The 21,978-nt window shown below is 45.0% G+C and overlaps 3 protein-coding genes across 3 annotated transcripts; 1 reads left to right on the top strand and 2 right to left on the bottom strand.

Annotated features, from left to right (window-relative positions):
- Nucleotides 1–32: 32 nt before the first annotated feature.
- On the bottom strand, nt 33–2,098 carry LOC306733229 (histone H3.3A). The gene is made up of 4 exons (XM_079214436.1): nt 2,041–2,098; nt 1,084–1,224; nt 808–961; nt 33–724 (listed from the first exon to the last, which is right to left on the bottom strand). The coding sequence occupies exons 2-4, from the start codon at nt 1,209–1,211 to the stop codon at nt 596–598; spliced, it is 411 nt and encodes a 136-aa protein (XP_079070562.1). The 5' UTR covers nt 1,212–1,224; nt 2,041–2,098; the 3' UTR covers nt 33–595.
- Nucleotides 2,099–2,715: 617 nt separating this feature from the next.
- unk (unk zinc finger) lies at nt 2,716–10,471 on the top strand (the record flags this gene model as incomplete). The annotated part of the gene is made up of 15 exons (XM_079214540.1): nt 2,716–2,864; nt 3,416–3,625; nt 4,331–4,507; nt 4,628–4,758; nt 5,655–5,790; nt 5,893–6,010; nt 6,107–6,191; nt 6,288–6,589; nt 6,714–6,779; nt 6,937–7,120; nt 7,258–7,341; nt 7,451–7,636; nt 7,715–7,896; nt 8,045–8,305; nt 8,856–10,471. 15 exons carry the CDS (start codon nt 2,716–2,718, stop codon nt 9,009–9,011), a joined length of 2,427 nt encoding a protein of 808 aa, XP_079070666.1. The 3' UTR covers nt 9,012–10,471.
- A 329-nt stretch (nt 10,472–10,800) lies between these two features.
- Nucleotides 10,801–21,860, bottom strand: unc13d (unc-13 homolog D (C. elegans); the record flags this gene model as incomplete). Its single annotated transcript, XM_079237774.1, has 34 exons — nt 10,801–11,006; nt 11,203–11,423; nt 11,524–11,647; nt 11,736–11,856; nt 11,945–12,028; nt 12,140–12,211; nt 12,343–12,457; nt 12,580–12,659; nt 12,744–12,818; nt 12,920–13,126; nt 13,224–13,319; nt 13,411–13,563; nt 13,803–13,920; nt 14,175–14,305; nt 14,422–14,473; nt 14,828–14,925; nt 15,010–15,066; nt 15,153–15,243; nt 15,338–15,459; nt 15,891–16,008; nt 16,817–16,917; nt 17,006–17,098; nt 17,376–17,480; nt 17,568–17,637; nt 17,786–17,857; nt 18,571–18,615; nt 18,703–18,883; nt 19,662–19,728; nt 19,908–19,967; nt 20,068–20,175; nt 20,254–20,310; nt 20,411–20,467; nt 20,968–20,994; nt 21,801–21,860. The coding sequence occupies 34 exons, from the start codon at nt 21,858–21,860 to the stop codon at nt 10,894–10,896; spliced, it is 3,351 nt and encodes a 1,116-aa protein (XP_079093900.1). The 3' UTR covers nt 10,801–10,893.
- Nucleotides 21,861–21,978: the final 118 nt, after the last annotated feature.

Genomic DNA, 21,978 nt, shown 5'->3' with positions numbered 1-21,978 from the left:
TGTCAATCAACTACAGAACACATGGCTTTCTACTCAAAGACCTTTAATAGAAAGACACGCAACAACATGTTCATAAATAGTATTAAATGTAGCTGCCAAGGTTTATGTTGAAAAACATGTAAAAAGCAGTCCAGAAAAATACAGGAGGGGGTGCCATGCTCCCAGTCAGAGAGTGTAGAGTATCAACTGTCACAGCAAATACCAACACTGCAGTGAGACCGGCTGAGCAGGACATGCTGGCATTTTTTGATGAGTGGTAGGTGGGCAAAGAGACCCTGGACCCCCTCCCCAAAGAAGATGTGAAGAATTTATCCCTTAGACAACTCCCATCCCAGGTGGAGCCTGATGTCCACAATGAGCGTGAAGGGTGATACGATGGCCGTAGTAATGACCCCATGATGAACACTAGGCAAGATACTCTTACTGCACAACATTTCCAACTACCTTAAGTGTACTCAGACTTGCGGAATGATTGATCTCGATCTAAAATCCAAAAGAACTTGTAAAAAAAAAAAAAAAAAAAAACCCAAGAAATAACATGTCCACAAAAATGGTTAAGTACGATAAATAGGATAATTTGCCACAATGTCGCTGCTTAGGCCCTCTCTCCCCTTATCCTACGAGCCAGCTGGATGTCTTTGGGCATGATGGTGACACGTTTGGCGTGGATGGCGCACAGGTTGGTGTCCTCAAACAGACCCACCAGGTAAGCCTCACTGGCTTCCTGTTAAAAGGAGAAGAAAGTTTTAGGTTCAGCATAACTACTCCCGTCCCACACTAGTAAATGCACAGAGACACGGTATTTACCTGAAGAGCTCCAATAGCTGCACTCTGGAAGCGCAGATCTGTCTTGAAATCCTGTGCGATTTCCCTCACCAGACGCTGGAAGGGAAGCTTGCGGATGAGCAACTCTGTTGACTTCTGGTAACGACGGATCTCCCTCAGAGCCACAGTTCCAGGTCTACAGAAAGGATGTTAGCGCAATATTAACAATATGCACCAAGGCCAAAAACAAATGGGCAAACATGGGACAGAAGGAAACTATCAAATTAGAGTTTCCAACTTAATGTTACGACAACATACCGGTAACGATGGGGCTTCTTCACTCCTCCCGTGGACGGTGCGCTCTTCCTGGCTGCCTTGGTAGCGAGCTGCTTCCTTGGCGCCTTTCCTCCAGTGGATTTACGAGCAGTCTGCTTGGTACGTGCCATCTCGTCGTACTTGCTAAAAATGTCACATAAACAGTCGAATTAAAAATTGAGACGCAAATACGTTCGTCAACTACGTAGCAGTACCAAACCGTAAGGGCTCGGCATTAATCAACAAGCTAAGCTGCTAGCCCCGCCTAGCACACAGGCTAACACGGTTCCCCTCCCCCTCCCCCAGGTTGCGCCACTGGGAGGCGTTGTGTTCGGTAACGTTACGCGCTACCGCCATAATCAGTGCCACAGCAAGTAAGGCCGTAATGACAAAAACACAATAAACATGGTCGGCGTTAGTTACATATCAGTTAAGAAGAACGTTTTTTTTTTTTTTTTTTTTACACGCAACTGGCGCCATGGTTAATTAACGTTACAACGACCTCCACCACCGCCAACAGCAGCGTCCAAAAAACAACCTCGGTCTCTGAAACGTTAAAGGTTCAGCCAGCGAGCCTTCTCGACCTCGCCATTTTATCATTTTCTCATTTCACCCTCAGTCGACATTGCCTCGCGCCAGCTCGGGGAACATTAGCTCGCACATAATTAGCATATCAGCACGCTTTTGTATGAGATTTCTATTTGACGGTTTAGTCTAGACATACACGTTGTTCACCGGGTCTAGTTTCATTTCATGAGCTAAATATGACGTTTAGTTCAAAACGTCTACTGAAAGATAACCCATTGTTCCGTTTCTAGCTAAAGCTAACGTTAGCATGCTGCCATGTTAGCCAAACAATAACTGTGAACACAAACTCAATCTGCAAAAACACATCACATTATCGACACCGACTTCGCGCAACGTTACAATAACGACACAGCAAACCACTACGATAATTACCTTTAGGCCGTCGGGTCACTGTGAGACAATCGCCGTAGCGTATAATCGGTAGCTGAAAACGATATGTGACGGAAGCGACTCGAGGCCGAGTATAAATACTTTGTCGTGACGTCATGTTGTAAAACACCGCACGTTCATTGGTTCACATTCCACAACAATTACCATAAAGGAAACGATAAACCACAGTTTTGTCCAATAGATTAAAAATAAATCCAGTTTTCTGCATTATAGACACAATACTATTATTGAGATGATGTGAGTTTTTTCTCTCTAACATATTGTAAATACTAGACCCCGTACCAGTTAGTGGCGCTAACGTTTGCCCTCCGCCAAAAAAAAACTGAAAGAAGAAGAACCCACACAAGTGAACATTGCTATTTTCCCATGATTCTGTTTTCTACAACCCATGTGTATGTTATTAATTGTCACGGTGAATGATCTCATATTGTGCGTGTCTTCAAGATCTCCACAAACATTAGTTAAGTTGCGATTTAACTCCTGTGTGTACACCCATGACTCCATGCCCCACAGTTCCGTGTTGTCTCCTTCTCTACTACTTCCGGTTGCCTTGCGCAAGCTCACATCGTTGCAGAATGCGGATTTAGAAGCTAGCAAGAATAGCTAGCCACTAAGCTAAAAACAAGGTTCTCGTTGTGAGGCTTCAAACGTGTAAAAATGTCCAAAACACACGCACAGCCACCGTCATTTTCGGCGGCGACGACGACCGGGGGCCCCTCCTCGTCCTCTTCGTCTTCGCCCGCTGGGGGCTCGACATCTCCCGCAACCGTGTTGAACGTGCAGCCCGAGAAACCTCAACATTACACGTACGTAGCTAGTTTAGCTGGATTAGCTTGCCAAATGTACACAACCTCACGTGTAGCTGCAGCCGCCAAAAGCCCACAGCTAAATTGTGTTTGTGTGTGAGTGACTTATGGACTTCATATTATTTGACGTGGCTGAACCAAGCCTATCGAGCGATAGTGTGCTTATTAACTGCAGTAGGTCTCGAGAAAAGAGGCCTAACGTGTACGTACTCACTGAGAGTAGCGGTTTCTTACGAAGCTGTGTGCCAACAGCACCCTTTTAAGTTCTGAATTTGTGAACGTGCATAAACTTGCGCGTTTAGTGTCATTGCATGTGAGCTTTCCGAAGGAAAACACGTTTGTCACAGTAGCAGAGACATAAGATGAAGAAGAACCAGGGTAAGACAGATAGGATCACTGGATAGATCCCCACTCAGAATGTCAACACTCTATAGAATAGAGTGCTGTAAATACATATTAAGACACTATTACTTGCTAAAGAAACTTTAAAAGGTGGTTACACTTTCTAGAAATATTTTTTTGTAACTCTTCTTCCTCTCCTCTTCCCCTAGATATCTGAAGGAGTTCCGAACTGAACAGTGCCCCCTGTTCGTACAGCACAAATGTACACAACATAGGCCTTTTTCCTGTTTCCACTGGCACTTCCTGAACCAGCGGCGGCGCAGACCCATCCGCAGGCGGGACGGCACCTTCAACTACAGCCCAGATGTGTACTGTACTAAATATGATGAGGGGACGGGCACCTGCCTGGATGGAGATGAGTGAGTGCAATGTACTCGGGCTGCTTGATGTCAACACCGGTTTTGCTTATCAAGATAGGCCTCTCAACAGAGCCTAGCATTCAGTATAAACAAGCTGTGTTTGTGTGTGTGTGTGTGTGTGTGTGTGTGTGTGTGTGTGTGTGTGTGTGTGTGTGTGTGTGTGTACTTTTTTTCACCAGACTGGGTGTAAAATTGCATGTCAAAGGACCGTTTGGGGGGAGGGAGAGACTGTGAAGTGGTGACTGAGGATACACCCTGTCCTCGATTATACTTCATGTTGGAGGACAATCTTCACCTTGAGCATTTAGCATCTGAACAAAGCCATTATCCCACTCTGGGTGATTTTTTTTTTTTTTAGACTGAAACGTGCGGGGCCGTTCTGATCTGTTCGACACCTTGTTGGTGACGAACGCAGACAAGAGGAATGTAAATACAGCGTGAAGGGAACTGGGATGTCTTAGATACGTGCTAACGAACCACTTGGTGGAGCGCTAAGTGAACATTTGAAACAATTCCTCTTTACCATCTGACAGAGTTGAGAATTGTACCCATAGACTCTAATGAAGGAACAGTTAAGCTACTAAAATAGTACTCTGTTTAAAAAAAAAAAATCTGATTCTGGCAAGAACCATACTTTATTTTGTGTTTGTGTACTGTAAATAATTTGCCTCAAAACATCTGTGTGTCTTTATGTTTGTGTCCCAGATGCCCATTTCTACATCGGACAGCCGGTGACACAGAGCGACGATACCACCTCCGCTACTACAAGACGGGATCGTGTATTCACGAAACAGATGCAAAAGGCCACTGTAGCAAAAATGGCTCCCACTGTGCCTTTGCCCACGGATCACACGACCTGCGCAGCCCTGTTTATGACATCAGGTGCCAAAATAACTAAATTTTTCCGCGTAAACAATGAACCTTTGACCTATCAGTTTCTGTTTGCTTGTGTTTGGTGGCGTAGTGGTTTACGGAGTCTCTTCACGCTGCACATTTTCACAGAGAAGTGCAGGTGATGGAGTCTCAGGGAGGCTCGGGGCCCACGGAGGGAGGTGGAGGAGACGGACAGTCGGGACAGGCAGCAAGCACAGCCCTCATCGAGAAGATACTGAGTGAGGAACCACGCTGGCAAGGTAAATCTGTGAGGCAGCACTTTAACGCTCAAATGGGAGAGAAAAAGCCCTGTGTTTAATCAATGCAAAGGGGACATGTTGCTTACGGGTACCGGCGACACATGAAATATGATTCAGGGAGTCGAGTTTGAGTAACTGATCCATGAGTTTGAAGGCTTATCTGATGCTTAAGAACGACACAGATATCTAATACTCTTGAGAACAGTAAAACTATGGCGTTCATGCTACAAATTAATTTACCAGGAATGCGAAAGGTTGAGTCAGCTTTTTTGGGGTTTGTTGTTTTTACTGGAGCCCTCTGTGTTGGCATTTGTTTACCACCGTGGTCTGAGACAGTCCACAATTATTAGTAGACATGAACAACTCTCTACTAAAGTGTGTTGTCATGAATGTGAAGTGTGGGACTGCTCCATGGACGAGGATTTTAAAGATGACACTGAGAGCGTCCGGGCGGAATGTTCTCAGTATATGGTACATTTTCTGTTTCTCACTTTAATAGAATAAAGCTCATATATATATATATATATATATATATATATATATATATATATATATATATATATATATATATATATATATATATAAAAATAGAAGGAAAAAAAATCAAACATTCTGGTTGTCCCATTCATCGTCCATGGAGCAGCTCCACACTTGTACTTGGTGGTCTCACACAAGTTTGAAACTTGAGAGAGAGTAGCTCACAACTGTTGATGGAACCTTTGTAGGCCATGAAATTACACTGTAATCATTAATTGAGGTGATCTTCCCTAGTAACCCTTTAAATGCTGTAACTCCCCCGTCCCCCTTTTTACTGTCACTTATCTTGACCTGGTGGCTCTTGACAAACTGCTCGCCTCATTGTCTCCTTCTGCGTCTCTTGTGTTTCAACTCTTTAGATAACAACTACGTGCTGTCCCACTACAAGACGGAACTCTGTAAGAAACCACCTCGCCTGTGCCGCCAGGGCTACGCCTGTCCGTACTACCACAACAGCAAAGACAGGAGGCGCAGCCCGCACAAGCACAAATACAGGTGCTCCCTTAGAACATCGTGGTGGTTGTGGTGTTATTTTTGCCCAATTGTGGATGGGTTTAACCAAAAAAACAATGTGTTGTTTGCCCTTCCCCGACGCAGAGCGTTGCCATGTCCAGCCGTGAAACAGAGTGAGGAGTGGGGCGATCCCAGTAAATGTGAGGGAGCAGAGGGATGTCAGTATTGCCACACAAGAACAGAACAGCAGTTCCACCCAGAGGTTTGTCTTGTTTTTTTTTAGCCCCAGAAGTCGCGGTGGATGTGTCTCGACGTGTGTTGATTTTGACGTGTGTTGACTTGCCACTGTTTGTCCCAGATCTATAAATCCACCAAGTGTAATGACATGCAGCAGTGCGGCAGCTGTCCCAGAGGGCCCTTCTGTGCCTTTGCTCACATTGAAAGTAAGTCCTCATAATGCGTCTGATTCATTTTGTTCAATTCCCCGTTCTATTTTGATTGATATCGTTGCTTTTAAACCCCCTCTCCCTCCCCTCCAGGGCCCTTCGTTCCAGAGGAGCCACCGTTCCCCACACCAAGCTCCCCTCCACCCCCCAGACCTCCAGACCCTCTTCCTGCCCAGGAAGCGTGTTCAAGCCCCATCAGACACAACATGGGGCACGGTCCGGGTTCCGTCTCGGACCCCTTCTCCCCGCCTGCGGGGTTGTGCGTGGCGGAGCGCGGCCTGCTGGGTAGTGTTCTGTCTCTGTGCGAGGAAATGAGTGAAAGAGCGGAGCCTCTGTCTCCTTGGGCCGGGGAGGGAGGCTACGGCAGGGCACCGGGGTTCGAGAGGGAGGATCAGGTGAGAAAGACAGACGGAAAAATGAGGTCATGTAAAATGACACGGAAAGAAAAATTCAGCCTTTGAATGATGTCAAAGTTCCTATAAAATGGCAATTCATTCCCTCTATTGCTTGTGGTTTTAGGCGAAGCAAAGAAGTTTTGCTCTCGAGCAGCGCAACCGGGAATTTGCAACAGTACAAAGCAAACAGGTAAAATGACAATCTCAAACTTAAAAAAAGAAGTATGCTGTCTAAAAGGTCTGCATACTTTCTGCTTGTTAATAACAATCTTGCAGAAAGGACGTATGAATAGAATTTAGCACTCATTACTCCGAAAAACCACATTGAATATTTAATCCCCCCTCAGGACTTGTTAGTGTTTCTGCCCGTGGGGAGCCCCTTGAGTCTGTCCTCCAGCATCCCTTCCAGTCTGGCCGCCACCCCACCCAGCCCCGCCCCTCTCGGACCCCCAGGATCCGGCATCTCCTCGGGCATGAACGCCAACGCCTTGCCCTTTTACCCCACCAGTGAGACCGTGGAGTCAGTTGTTGGTAGGTGAAGATGGACAGAAACAGTTGTGACAATGCAGATCTAAAATAACTGAATTTGTGTGTGTGTGTGTGTGTGTGTGTGTGTGTGTGTGTGTGTGTGTGTGTGTGTGTGTGTGTGTGTGTGTGTGTGTGTGTAGAGTCAGCCCTGGACGATCTGGACCTGAACGATTTTGGCGTGTCAGTGTTGGAGAGGAGCTTGGAGAGCAGCGCTGCTCTGCCTGGTGAGTTATGCTGGGTATTTAAAGGACACGAGAATGAAAATATGAACGCAACATTTCACAGTGTCCTCCTGTACATCAACATAACGTAATTATTTGTCTCCATTTACAGGAGGAAGCCAGTTTCAGAGTTCTGCCCCAGTCAACATCCCCGGCTCCTTCAGCAGCTCTGCTCCTTTTAGCTCCCCGTCTCCGTCTCCCCCAATCAGGCCGCACACGTCACCGTTCTTTTCTAGTCACCTGTCGCAACCTGGCCAATCAGAAAGCACCTTCCTGGGACCATCTCACAGCTCTTTAGGTTGGTGGAATTTGATTTATCACAAGAGTGGTGTAGTGAGGGATAGTATGATTGTACTTATTGTTCTTTTCTTTGCAGGTCTGAATGGTATGAGCACTAATATCTGGGAGCACTTTCCATCGGGCCAGGGTTCCCCTGGTACACCCCCCACCCTCCTGCCTTCTGGCCCCGGCGCAGAGACCTCCAGGCTCAAGCAGGAGCTGGAGGAAGCTCACAGGGCACTGAAGCAGTGGGGCCACAGCTGGAGACACACAGCTCAGGTAGGTAGGTAGCGGGGTTATGTGTGCACCCGTGTCTGTGACAGTGCAGTTAAGCGTTAGACCCCCGCATGTTCGCACGCGTTGCAATGACTGGGGTAGAACAGATTTATAGTTTTGAATATTCCGATTAACGCTCCGTCTCTTGCAGTCGTGGGCCGCGCTGAAAGCCGACGCAGAGGAGTCGCGAGCCCACGCGGCGCGGTTAACCGCGGAGGCGGAGAGAGCCCGGCAGGCCGAGGAGGAGGCACAGAGACAGGCGTCTCTCCTGCAGGAGGCGCTGGAGAGCCTACGGAGCGGAGACAACCCCCATCTAGCGCTGCATCAACTCCAGCTGCTCCACCGGCTGCCCTTGGAGTCAGTCCTCAGTTTGCAGGCTCAGCTCTGCAGCTGCTTACACGCTGTGGAACAGGTAATATTACAGACGCACATGGACTCCAGACCCCAAGCATTTCTGGCCTCAACATGTCGCATTCCGAAATCCGTTGTTTCCTCGTCCGTCCATAGCATGTGTCCACGGTGGTTATGTAGCTAATCGGTGCTTGCTAGCTTGTTTAAATGATACACAGCAACTCCTAAATCTCCCGTGATCCCCCTCAATATGTTTTCTGGTATATTTGGTATATTTATATTATCTATCTAGCATACTTTTTCTTTTCTTTTTTTTACAGTGAAGTGTCAAAGCTAATTCCAGAACGCCCACGTGTTGCATTCAAGTCGTTGACTTGATTTTTGCTGTGAAAAGGAAAACTTTGTAGCCTCTTAGCGCAGCCTCGCTGGCAGAACTTCTTATTGTCACACTAGCACACAAATTCCTTATTCTATTTTTTCCCCGTAGCTATATTCATTGGTCATTAGTGACTTGGATTGTTAGATTTCCTTTACTTTGTGCGTGACCCCCTAAATCGTCCAACGTTCTTCAAGTCAAGAGGTCTAAATGTTTTGCTCTGCGCTTTTCCAAGGTGGTGTTCAGGAAACAGAGACAGTGCTGTGTAACGTGTGGCGAGCCGGGCTCAGTGTCCCTGCCCTGTGGCCACGGACTGCAGTGTGAGAGCTGCTCCGCCTCGACAGAGTGCCCGCTCTGCCCCGAACAGACTCTGGAGCAGCAGCTCTCCTGACCCCCGACCCACTCGGACCCCCACAGATTCCAAACCAGTCGATCCTGATTCCACAGACACCAGCTTTGGATCTCAACCGCCATTCAAAATCATTTCGAGGTCATTTTATATTGTGGTGACGACACAGGCGCTGATTTGGTATTTGGTATTTTTAAGATGACGTTTACTGATGAATGACCGGCGCACGGCACAGGTCGCTAAGTGAAAGCTCTTAATGTGGAATTTAGAATTAATAATTTTTCTATTGGTTACCCGTGGAACACTAGTACTTTTTTTACTAATGCTCTTGACCAGCAACACTGTTCTTTACCCCTGTTCTGGATTTGCGAAAATAACTTCAAAGATCTGCTGTTATTTCTCCTCCAACCCTATCTATAAATAATTTACAGACATTGTTCTGAATCATATTTTGATACGTATGAAAGTATAAGCTCACCCTAATGGATATTTCCAGAGTGTTATCGAGCTTCTGGATAGCTTCAGTGTGATTTTCTGAGGATTAAAGATGTTTGCTGTCACCTTGTTACAACAATACGCATTTGGTTTTTGGCACTCAAAACTATTTTATATAGCATTTTTCTTTTTGCTGAAATCATGACAGCTACTCGTGATAATTCACAGTCCTTATTAACCGCAGTCCTCATAAACCACAATAATCATAATCCAGAGTTTGGAGCAATCCAAATCACACAAGCTATTTTCTACTGGAGTAAGCCCACTAACTGCATGCCATATAGAATGATGTAAACCAGTACCCATGGATGAGATGATTATCCTTGTGAAAACACACATGAATGTAGAACTCGGTGGCCAGGCTGTATCACTGTGGCACTCTGCTGTGTGTTTACATCCTATTTAGGGCACCATGAGCAACTGTGTTATGATTTCTGAAAAGAGGCAAATTTAGTTGTGTGACAGCAAAGATCTCAAAATGTTCTAGATGGATGGATGACATGGCGGATTAGCAGTCAGCAGGGTTATGAGCGGTTTTCACAAAAATCAAGAAGTCAGACTGAAAACACTGAAAGTGCATATTCAGCAACATCCAGACAATGATCTTATATTGCTACAGCCAAAAGAGGGGCCGCCATACCAGTCTGCTGGAAACGCTCGTCGAGGTTGTAATCATCATTTCTTGTTTAATTTCATTCTTTTCCAACGTTTTTTTTCTATAAAAATAAATCAAACATGGTCAATTACTTTTGAAATACAGAAAATATTTAAAAACGTAGTAATGTTTGTTTAAATATACAACAGATGGCCTCTTTTAAAACTCTCAGGTTTTCTCTGATATTCCTCGACAAACTGGGAGAGGAAAGCATGTTAACACAATCAAAGCAAATGTATTCAGTCAACTTGTGTAGTCTTTGAAATTATTTTTAACATTTTTACTTAAAAGCTTTTCATTTCAACTCAGACATTAAAATTTTTGTTAAAACCCATTTTCTGTTTAAAATCAATGTCACGTTTTTTTTTTTTTACATTTGTAGCAATCTTTGACATTTCTCACTGTCAAATGTGTCATATATATATATATATATATATATATATGTGTATATATATATATATATATATATATATATATGTGTATATATATATATGTGTATATATATATATGTATATGTATTACACACACACACAGACAGTTAAGTGATGCCATACTTATCTCTTGCACTGATTCGACCAAGCATCAGGAAACTAAAGATGTGTGAGGCGCATGAGGTTTATATGCAGGTGTGAAAGTGTTCATGGTCCACACACACAACTCATAACTCATCCGACACCAGTGTTTCTTTCTGAGTGGATATTTCTTTGTTTTTGGTACAGATCATTAAAAAATAAATTGTATATTTTTGGAAGGAAGGAGTTGTCCATGTGTTCGTTAGGGTTGAATCCCGTCCAGGGACTGTTTCTCCCTCTGTCTTCGCTTCTTCACGTAGGCCTGAGCCTCTCGCTCTCCTCTCCTGGACTCCAGTAACGTCAGAATGCTGTCCTCTGGGAAATGAGAAACCGGTTCAAGATTAGGTTGTGTCTTTATCTTTAAAAATGTTTTTTTTTTTTACCACAGCAATTATCTCACATCTAAAGGTCAGATGGAGTTAAATAAGGTCCCGGCATGACGTTTTTTTGGTTAATAGGTTGATCAATTGAAAACCTGCTTCAGTGGTCTAAACTCACTGATGGATCATACCATTAGGTTTAGGATGCATGAGAGGCAGGCGGATCTGAGCAGGGACGGCATCTGGCTGTGAGCTGAGTCCATCTCCTTTGCGTTCACCGGCGACTCCCGGTATGGCCTTGAGGGCCAGGAAGGCCTCGCCTTCAAAGTCATCTGTCATCAAGGTGTCGTGGTCCAGAACTGTCACCACCAGGCAAGCCCCCGTAGCCTGGCACTGACCCAGGGACACCAAACTGATATGGGGGAAGCAGAGATCAGAGGATCGGGGGATGAGGGAGGTAAAACACAACAACATCCGTATGGCGTACGCGCTCACAGAGACCGACAGCTTACAATTCGAAGGCCTCCTCAAAAAGCGGATTGAGATCGCAGCTCTTGATGCGCGTACATCGAGGCTCCACCTCGGGAAAAGTGTGGCTCGGCTCCAGACACAGCTGCACAAACGGATCGCTGAGACCTGTCAAAAGCACTGAGAGCGTTAGGCCTCCACGGGAGAGGTTGCACAGCAATGAACGTTAACCTGTAATGGATCTGCGTGGCCTCACCGTTGGAGTCCATTGGTAGGAGGTTGACCGCGTTCAACACCTCAACTCTGAGCCTTTGGTCTGATCTGCTGTAGGACACCAGGAGGGTGACTGCACCGTACTTCTCCGAGCTGTTCACGTTCTGTCTCGCACACGGGGAGAAACGGAGAAAGCGGGTGAACAACCATCATGGGGTTTTACCGCAGCCGGAGAAGAGGCTAGGATCTCACCTGCTCCCATATTTTCCTCTCGAGGAACTTCTCCACAAGCTGCCAGCTGCTCAGAGAGTTGTGAGTCAGGTGGGCTTTGAGAGCCTAGACACATGAAGAAATGGGAAGGGGGGAAAAAAAGTATAATATCACACAGTTTTCAATTAACACAAAAAACACATACGGCTGATTGAAATGTGGCCAATAGTTCCTCACCTTGTACTCATCAGAGTGGAGCGTGTTCGACGGGAGCCCGTTTCCCTCAGCGAGGAAGCACTGCTCCAGACACTGAAATACACACCAAAAATAAAATGTACCATGAGGCTATTGCAACATGTTGTCTTTGCACAGATTCGATAAATAAGATATATACAATGTTAATCTCTGAGTTTCAGACAACCACATTGCCGAGGACCGACCTGCAGCGTATAGAGCAGTCTCTGGCAGAACACCATGAGCCCTCCTTGCTGTGGATGATGAGTAGCCACCTGGTAGAGGATCTTCACAGAGTTATTCCACAGAGGAGTCAGGAGACTAGACACGAGAAGTAGGAAATAAATAAAAATTAACACAATTTCATGAGGCGGTGCAGAGGGAGAAACTGGATTGCATCAACAAGGCTGAAGACAAAATTGTGACACGTGTAGCCTGAGCACCTGTTAAAGTTCTCCTGAACCAGGTTCTCGTTCATATAGTGCAGCTCCTGCTCCAGGTAGCGCATCAGAGGGTCTGCGGCCTAAGAAAAGAGAAGAGGCTGGACATCAGGCATCCATCAAAGGGCCTCTGTATTTGTGTTGCACTGGCAGTAATGGCTGCCTACATCCTCTGTGGACTTGGAGGGAATTCTCCGCCTGGTGGACATGTTCCGGACATGAGTCTCGATGTCTATGTTTAACTGGAAAGAGGAAGAGAGGAAGGCAGATCACATAGGTCATGTTGAAGGGGTTTCTTTCTACTCTATATCACCATTTCGTTACCACGTGGTCAATGTTGTACCTTTTTCCCGAGCGTGTCTAAAGCGGAGCGAATCTCTCGGCCGAGGACGCCCTGGGCCTGCTGCAGCTGTGAGGGCAGAGTGTTGTGGAACTGGCTCTCCCCGATCACAGTCTGGGTCCGATCCCGAAGCCCTGCCCAGTTCAGCTGTGTAGGAAGCCGGCTCAGCACCGACCGCAAGTGCTCAAGGTCATTCACCACCACGCACAACTACGGAGAGAAGGGAATGATTATAGATGCGTATCATTCATACCATGCTAAATGTTTCTTTTTCTTTTCTTCTTATCCTGGCCTGCCCCTTTTTTACCATGTTGATGGCCCTGCCGTGGTCGGAGTTCTCGGACAGCACCCTGACCCTCTCCTTCAGGGTGTGACAGTAGTTCACCACAATCTTGCACACATCCTGGAAACACAGAAAACAAAGATTCCCACGCTCGGATAATCTGACAGGACTAGCACGTGATTAGGACCCCGGAGGGGGCTGCGTGCTGTACCTCGGTGAGTTTGACCATGAGCATGAAGGCCTCCTCGGGGTCAGGCCAGGACAGCTGCTCCCACAGCTGGCAGACTGGTTGGATGCATGCCACCAGGTCCACTGCCGAGGAGCTGTGTTTTATGGGCACCGCGCCAGACTGCAGGGGCTGGAGCTGAGAGGAGAGTTTGAAACACATCATGAGGATATTGCCTGTGGATGAAATAAACTATGGGGGTCATTTAGTTATTTTAGGCCTCTTTTTTTTGCTGTTTTGTGTTTCTTTTAGGTCATTTGTTGTCTCCCTGTAGTAATTTTGAGTCTCCTTGTTTTTTCTCTCCCTGTGGCTATTTTGTGTGACAAATAAACTATATGTTCATCATAACAGGAAAGCATCAACATCCCGAGTGTTACCTGATCCACCTGCACAGCCCTCTCCACCCGGTCCTGAGTTGTGCTGAACGCCTGGTTTAGCCAGTAGGGCAGAGCCTCCCTGAAGCCCTCTTGGAAGTTTGTCAACTCAAGCAATCCCCTGAAACAACAGTGAGAACGCCAGACATTTTGATGTTTGTCCGGTTTGAAACTCTGGCAGCTTTGTCTGGCCAAAGGGAGACGGGCCTACAGGAGTGGAGACAGCATCCCGTACAACCAGCCCCAAAAAAGAAAGTTCAGAACACGACAGGTAGTGCCAATGCAAGGGGTGCTGATCACATCTGTCACAGATGTCAGGAAAGAAAAAGGTAGGGAATAAGTGCTCTAGATTAGGGTGTGCGTATGATGGCTGACCTCTTCTGTAAGAAGGCCTTGTCTTTGTGGATGGCCTGCAGGCTCAGGTACACAGGGAACAGGCTGTTGGCGAGAGCCTGCTCCATCTGACCCTCGATCAGGGATAAGGTTTCCCTCACTTCTTTTGCGAGCTGTGGAGGAGAGAAAAGGAGCCGAGCGGATATGAGACAAGACCAACTGACTGAAAGGGAGTTTGTCAAGAAGAGCAGCAGTTGAGGGGACTCAGGCGGCTCTGTCCGCCACGTACCAGGGAGTCAAACCGCTTGTAGGCGACCGTGAACACGTCCACTTGCACGGCACTACAGCGATGAGAGAAAAACACATTAATGACATTTCAAACATATACTTAAAAAACATACCTTGGTTTGCTTGTTTGTTTGTTTTGGAAGAAGATTTAAAAAATACCATTAAACTAAACGGGATTTAACAGGATTTTGTTTAGGTTAACTAATAAAATTAAAGATGGCCTCATTCCATTTCAGTGCTCCAGTGAGTCACTCCGGGCCGGCATACACAAAACGGGGACCCTGGAACTGGCCGACCTGAATGGAACGCAGCCATGACTGATTAGTCACACTGAGTCTAAAAATGTCCATCTAATGATGGAGAAAAGTCAACGCCGGTACTTCCAGTAGTTCAATTGCCCCCCTCACCTGACAAACACCCGATTCCAGGCGACCTTGTTGTGTTTTACGTCTTCCTGCACCTCCCCAATCAACCTGGAGAGGGCACTTACGATCTCTGACAGGTCCTGTGTGTCCCCATGGTGCAAAAACAACTTTTAGTGCCGTGAAATACAAGAGAGACCACATCGCCCTCCATGATGTGTCCTCACCTTAGTCATTGGCTGATGCAAACCCTTTTTGATGGTGAACCACTCCTTTGTACCTGTCTGATATAGAAGCCATATTATTACAAGTAATGAAAGACTTCTGATACCCACACGGATATAATGGTCTCATTAGTGTTGTTACTGACCTCTATGGCATCACTGACCTCGTCGTGTAACTCAAACTGAGCCGGGTTCAGTTTCTGAAACGCCTGAGTCTTGCAGATCTGGACCAAGATTCTGAGACCAAAAGCACATCCCTCACGTTGCTGAATCTGCATTTAATCACGACCGCCATGTCGGCTATGACAACTTGAACGTAAACCACGTGTACCTGAGCAGTGTGTGGAGTTTTGAAGTGGCGCTGGGAGTCGGGGGGAAGATGTCTCTGTATTTGGCCACTAGACACAGTCCGTACTGCAGGAAGCCATGAAGAGAGTCCCTGAGTTCCTGTTTCTGGTAACAGAGTGGAACACCTTCATCAAACCCTCACGTGTGCTTCGATATCAACTCCTGGTTTCTGTTGTGTTTTTTTTTACGTTTTAGTAAAAGGAACTAGGAAAGTGTGATTTGAAAGAGCTGTCAAAAAGTTACAAAAATGTAAAATATATGTCATATACAAGTATTAGCAGCATAACATGTTCAGGAATTCAAAATAAAAGTACTCTTCATGGCCACCACATATCTATTGAGTATTAGTGAAACAGTATATGTACGCTTCATTGTAATGTTACTGAGGGTCAAGGTCATATTTGAGCTAATCTGAGTCATGTAAAATGTATCAAGGATCCTATTTTAATCTGCTAAGTGACCAGTAATTATAGATGTCAAATGAATGTAGGAGAGTACAACATTTGCACCTCTGTCGGGGAAGTGAGCGCTCATACCTGCTGGTACGGCAGCTCCTGCTGATGCCAGTGGTACTCTACACTGGTCAGCTGCTGGAACAGCACAGACGAGTCCACCTCCAGGCTCTGGTACAGCTTGCTGTAAGCCACCCACTTCCTGTCGAGGTGCACACATCCACACACGTACTAAGAAGTGCCACAGAAAGACAACACGGCATGCACAAGACTAGAAAGATATATTCATATATATATATATATATATATATATATATATATATATATATATATATATATATATATATATATATATATACTTATATACTGCGTTCGCCTGTTGTGCTTTACATCAAGCATAACTCCTCAAATGTGTAAAAACAACAACTCAAGCTTAAAGCTTTAGTGACAATAAAGTTTTGTCATATTTGCTCAAACTGTCTTTATATCCTCCCAGCAGAACTCGAGACAGAGAATTGGTGAAAAAAATCACGTTTCTCTGTTTCCTTTCGGTGCTCTCAATGATACTTTGCAAGATTCCACAGCACCCAGAGAAAAACAGCCAATCAGAGCTGAGGGTGTCTCTAACGCAGCTGTCAATCACCGCTAGTGAATGCTGGTCAAACGCTCAAACAAGGCGACCATCAGCTCTGATTGGCTGTTTTTTTCGGGAGAGGTGGATTCTTGCAAAATTAGTAGCTTTAATTCATTGAATTTGTTCGTTTTTGTCTATGATGTGTGTGTTGAAATTCACTTAGGACTTATGGACTTATGTTATATCACCTCATACAAAACCACTGAAAGCTGATCAATTATAATACTGTACAGTGAAAAGCAATATAAAGCCTGTTTACATTGCATTTGAGATGTTTTCAATCTGGCTCACAGACTGGTCTTAGGTTCCAGTCTAAACACTGGTATAGTCTCCCGTAGTCTGTTATAAATCTGCGAGATGTAAACGTGGAGCTTACGCCAGGTCCTGGAGAAAAGGTGAGAGGTCATTCTGCGTGGCATAGAGCTCCAGCAGAGTTTGAGCCTCGCCACACAGGGCCCCTTTCCACGGAGCGGAGCTCTGGAAGAGTTGGTTGAGGAGAGAGAACGAAAAGTGAGCGGTTCGAATGGGATTCTTTGGAAAAAGAAAGAGTGTGCTCGTCCTTTACCTGTTGCTTGGCGATGTATGCCTGAACAAACTGCTGCAGAATCCCACAGTAGTTGATGTAAGCACTACGACCGGCGCTCAGCGTCCCGTCTCTCTGTCAATCACGAAACACACAAATCCACTTTCAGTATCGCGCCAGACTGGATTTGTCCCTTAAACACTGGTGTCGTTAACTTCACTAGAGGTCATACGTTTCAGTTCCTCCTCCAGCTGCCCACAGTTCACCAGCATGACATTTCATTGGTGCGCTTTTCCTTGTTTATTCTACCAAATGTTTTCATGCCTAAGTGTTCTACATGTATACATAAAACCAACAAAGCATTACAGGACGGTAATGCACTTTATTAATTGCTAAAAAATGCAAATTTTACCGCTTTCTGGATGAACTTGAGGTTCAGGTGGCACTGGCCGCGGTCGGGATACGTCTCTGTTCTGGGCTCCAGATTGTACCAGTTGTCTTCGGTACAGTGGAGATCCTAAAGTGAGACGGTTGCAAGTAAGCATTGGACTGGGAAGAACGTGAAAAATAAAAAAGCAGATGTAGAAATGTGAATGTTTACTACCTGTAGTTTTATGACCACCTTTCCCAAAAAGTCATCTGTGCCTTTTTCCTTTTTGGCCTCCTTGATCATCCTAAACAGACACAAGTGGAAAAGTTCACCTGCTTCGCTTGCTCATCTGTGTGTGTGTGTGTGTGTGTGTGTGTGTGTGTGTGTGTGTGCATGCGTGCGTGTGTGTGTGTATGTGTGTGTGTGTGTCACAGAGATAGTGTAGCTCATACCTTTTCAAACTACTAAAGTTGGTTTTGATCTCCTCCAGTTTCTGAGTGAGGGAAACCTCTTCATCCTTGTCCCTGAAATGGAAAGAGCACTGTGAGGGTCATAGGCGGATTATGAGACAATGGAGCCTTGGGCACAGACATGCAAAAGGCCCCCCACCTCCATGTTATTGTTGTTCAGCCTGTTTGTGTTGCTGTTTTCTGTCTCTTTGTATTCTTTAAGTCCATTTGTGGTCTTCTTTTTTTCTGTCGTAGTTGTTATTTTGTGCCACTTTCTAATTGTTTTGGCAATGTTTTTTGCCGTGAGAGGTTTTGCCCAATTTGAGTCTCTTTGTCTTTCTTTTGTATATCTTTTATGTCTCTTTGTAGCTGTTTTGTGTTTCCTTGTGGTCATTGTGTGTTTCTCTGTAGTCAAACAGAGAAACACACAATGACCACAAGGCATTTTGAGTCTATTTGTAGTTGCATTGTGATCATTTTGTGTGTTTTTGTAGTTTTGTTAGACTTCATAATTGTTTTGGTCTTTTGTAGTTTTATTTGCCTGTAGTTGTTTTTGTCCCTTTCTGTAGTTGTTGTGTCTCTTTATTGATGTTCTGTGCTTCTTTGTGGTTGTTTTTCATCTTTTTGTTGTTGATTCTTTGTGCTCATTTTGAGTCTCTTCCCGGTTGGTGAGTGTCTCTTTGATTGACATTTTGAAGGTGACGGTCAGGGTGGCCCCGATGAAGGCGAATGCAATGAAGAGGAAGCTTTCAAAGCAGAATAATTACAGCTCTGGTTGTTTTCCTCACCACATCTCAAGATGGAAACTAGCACCGGCAATGTCTTCGAACTCTCTAAAACCAAAAAGAAAAACACGATGAGAAAATCCAACTTCAACCCGGTTCACCGGGCAAACAGCAAATACACACATTTAGACTCACAGTATGAAGGTTTGGTTCCAGATGGGGTTCAGAGTCTGCTTCTTTATGTCTGACTGGTAGATTTTGTCATTGGATACTGCATCCTTTACAATAGATTTAGAGGGTTTGGCTCTGGACCGGCGGGTTCGACTCTCCTCCTCGTCCTCCATTATGGTCAGCAGGCAGTATGGGTCACTGAAACCTGTTCAATACACCAAAGAATCAGCAGTAGACTGAAGTCAGAGTGTGGTGGCTTGCACCATGACAGTATTTTATAATTCCGAGATAGCAAGAGACTGCTCCCCATGGACCACACAGAAGATACACATCTAGATAGAGTCATTCTATTAAGGTACGGGAATATTTTAAGCACTTACATTTCAACGCCAGAGTCACTTTCAAAATGGGATCTTGAGAGACAATCTACGTGCTATACGTTAATTTCATTATTCTAAATGCTTGCAAGGACAATGCTAACATGATTATGCTCAGCAGGTGCAATCTTTACTCACATTTTAGTTTTACGTGGTAGCATGCTAACATTTGCTAGTTAGCACTGAACACAAGGTTTCAGCTGAATGTGGATGGGATTGTCATTAGTTCTGCAGGTATAGGACAGATAGGACAATTTTGGTCTCGCGATGGCGTGAGAGGAAACATCAGTACTCATCAATTGTGACAGTTCATCCTAAGGGGAACATGAATGTCTGCTACAAAGCTTGTTGGCAGTCCATCTGAAGGTTATCGCAACATCTCACAGTGGAGCAAAACATTTAAATCGGGTGGCGCTAGATGCCAAATTAGCGGGTCACTAAAGTCATCGGGGTACATCATCAGGGAACCATGAACGTCTGCACCCCGATGTTGTGCCGATCCACTGAGTAGATGTTGACGTAATTGTGACTGAGTGACAACTTTGGTACTTTGGTGACAACTTTGGTACTCAGTGTATCACCAAGGTCATTAGGAGTCATCCTCACCACTGATGTCTTTTCCCAGGATTTCCTTGGCTTCCTTTACAGTGGCCATGAGGCAGTGTACTGGAGGCTGTAAGGGTCAGATAGTTATTTAGACACGTTGGCACTCAGGCAGCCACTTATTGAGGCCTCAAACATGCAGATGACAAGATGGTGGAAAGTGAAGATGCACGGTATGAATGCAGATAGATATTAGGGGTCGTTGGAGGCGCAGCAATTGGAACAAACACGCTGACATGCTTTTCTCACCTCCGTGCTCTGCACTCTCTCTGTCAGGCTGCTGTGTTCTGACTCCGTCATAGTGAAAGCCTGGTAGATAGGACAGATGGAGCGAGAGAATTTGTGCAAACAATCATACAAACAGCACAGCAGCGGTGTTGTGTGCTATGTGTGAAGCCAAAGTGTTAACCTCCTGGATGTACTGGTGGAGCTGGCTATCTATGAAGACCTCAGTTGATGACGGTTTACCCATCTTATGAGCGATGGTGTACAGCAGCTCTCGGTACATCGGCTTCAGCTTGAAACAGAAATAAACAGATTGAGAACTCGGTTCGGGGAAAAAAACAAAACAAGTACAACACACGGATGGTGATACCTTCAGCTCCTTGTGTCTCCGTGCCTTCTCTTCTGGGTTTTCATCTGCCTTGAAATCCTAACGGAGAAGAACAGAACCTTTTCTACACCATCTGTCAGATGCAACAGACACTTTCGAGATATTCTGAGGAATGTGAAGGTCACGTTGTGTCACCTACCCTCCTTTCTTTCGTTTTCCTCGTCAACCCCAGTTTACGTACATGGCCAGGCGACAACTGACAAGAGAAATATGAAGAAAAATCAAAGTCAGCCGGGACAAACCACTTACTTAAAAGGACCATACCATTCACTATGAATGATTACTGTGGACTATTTTCCAAACCACACTAGTTTGAATGCATTTCCCCTTTTTTTTGTTTTTTTACAAACAGCCAGTGGTTTACATTTATTTCCATACAGAATTCAATTTTGTTCATAGACTATATTTGTTAGTTGGGTAACCTATTATATGATCACACACTCTACCAATTAGTGTTGCAATTCGGTACATTTTGGGGATTTATTCATAAAAAGTATTAATTAAAATCAAAACACTAGAGGCTGAGGTATCCTGACTTTTGACCCCCAGTCCCAAAAAAAAACGTTGGATTTTACATTTCCCATAATGCAACTCATTAGTGTCTTTTGGTCGACCCTTCCCTGCAACAATGGTACATCTTCTGTAAGACACACAGACAAAAATCACTGCATGAAAAGCAATGCTGATGTGTTTTACCTGTCGGAGTCTTGACAAGCCATGTTCCTGGAAGACAGACGATAACAGATGCTTATGTTTAAAACACAGGGAGTCGAATCATGATGTCAAAGTGCATTGTTGAGTGAAACAGGTATTTAAAGGGCACCTCATTCTCATCCTCAGCTATTTATAATGCAAGAAACCTTAAAATACCTCCACTTGCAACAAACAAATAGAAAAAGCACCACTAGGTTTTGATTGCAGATAAGGCCTCTCTCTGTAAGGCACTTCCTCTCTTGCTGATAATAAAAGTGACTTAGAAGCAACAACCTACCTAATATCAAACCAGAGAAATTCACCTTAAAGAAAATTACAGTCACCCATCCTACACATAGAAATACACCTGTACCCAACCACATCGCACACATGACAAGTTCCATAATGTTTGTATATAGCGGCAAAACTACTGTGTGCTCACGGACTACGTACGCTATCTTCCATGATGAAATCCTTGTGATCTAAGGCGGTTATGAATCATAGTCACAGTATCTTGAAATAGCCATTTGGAAAACATGACTCAGTGTCTCTGTGTGATTTTAACTTTGCTGCAGCTCATCCGACAAGTTTAGGTTTTTAGGATCTCACAACGAAGACAAGAAAATGATCGTCTGAAAGCGTGAAATACACAAAACCCATCGAGAAACACACAAAACACCTTGAGGACAAAAGAAGTTCACAATCGAATATATATTTGACAGCATCGTCAGTTGGCCCGCATAAACGAATTAGCAACTGGCAGTCAGGGAGCCAAAAATGAAACAAAAATGTTCTATAATTCATACAAATCAATACAAGTGCACTGTAGTCCATACCTGTTCTGGTGTTTGCAGTAGATTGTCTCCTGTGCTGTTGGGCTCGCTTTGACTCGACATGATGATGCTAATATCTAACAGCCAGACTCCTGCCTGCCGTGCTCTGTGTGTGCGAGTGTGTGTGTGATATGGGGAAGCTGCGTGCTCAATGTGTTTCGATGAACTATCACACAGCAGC

The sequence above is a fragment of the Taurulus bubalis genome (assembly GCF_910589615.1).
Source record: "Taurulus bubalis genome assembly, chromosome: 2".
NCBI lineage: Eukaryota > Metazoa > Chordata > Actinopteri > Perciformes > Cottidae > Taurulus > Taurulus bubalis.
Note: the sequence above shows the minus strand (reverse complement) of the source record. Positions and strands in the feature narration are given on the sequence as shown.

Coding starts and splice junctions, on each gene's coding strand:
- LOC306733229 (XM_079214436.1), bottom strand. CDS start 1,211: ATGGCACGTACCAAGCAGACTGCTCGTAAATCCACTGGAGGAAAGGCG. Junction 962..1,083: donor AAGAAGCCCCATCGTTACCG/GTATGTTGTCGT, acceptor TCCTTTCTGTAG/ACCTGGAACTGTGGCTCTGA. Junction 725..807: donor CAGCTATTGGAGCTCTTCAG/GTAAATACCGTG, acceptor TCCTTTTAACAG/GAAGCCAGTGAGGCTTACCT.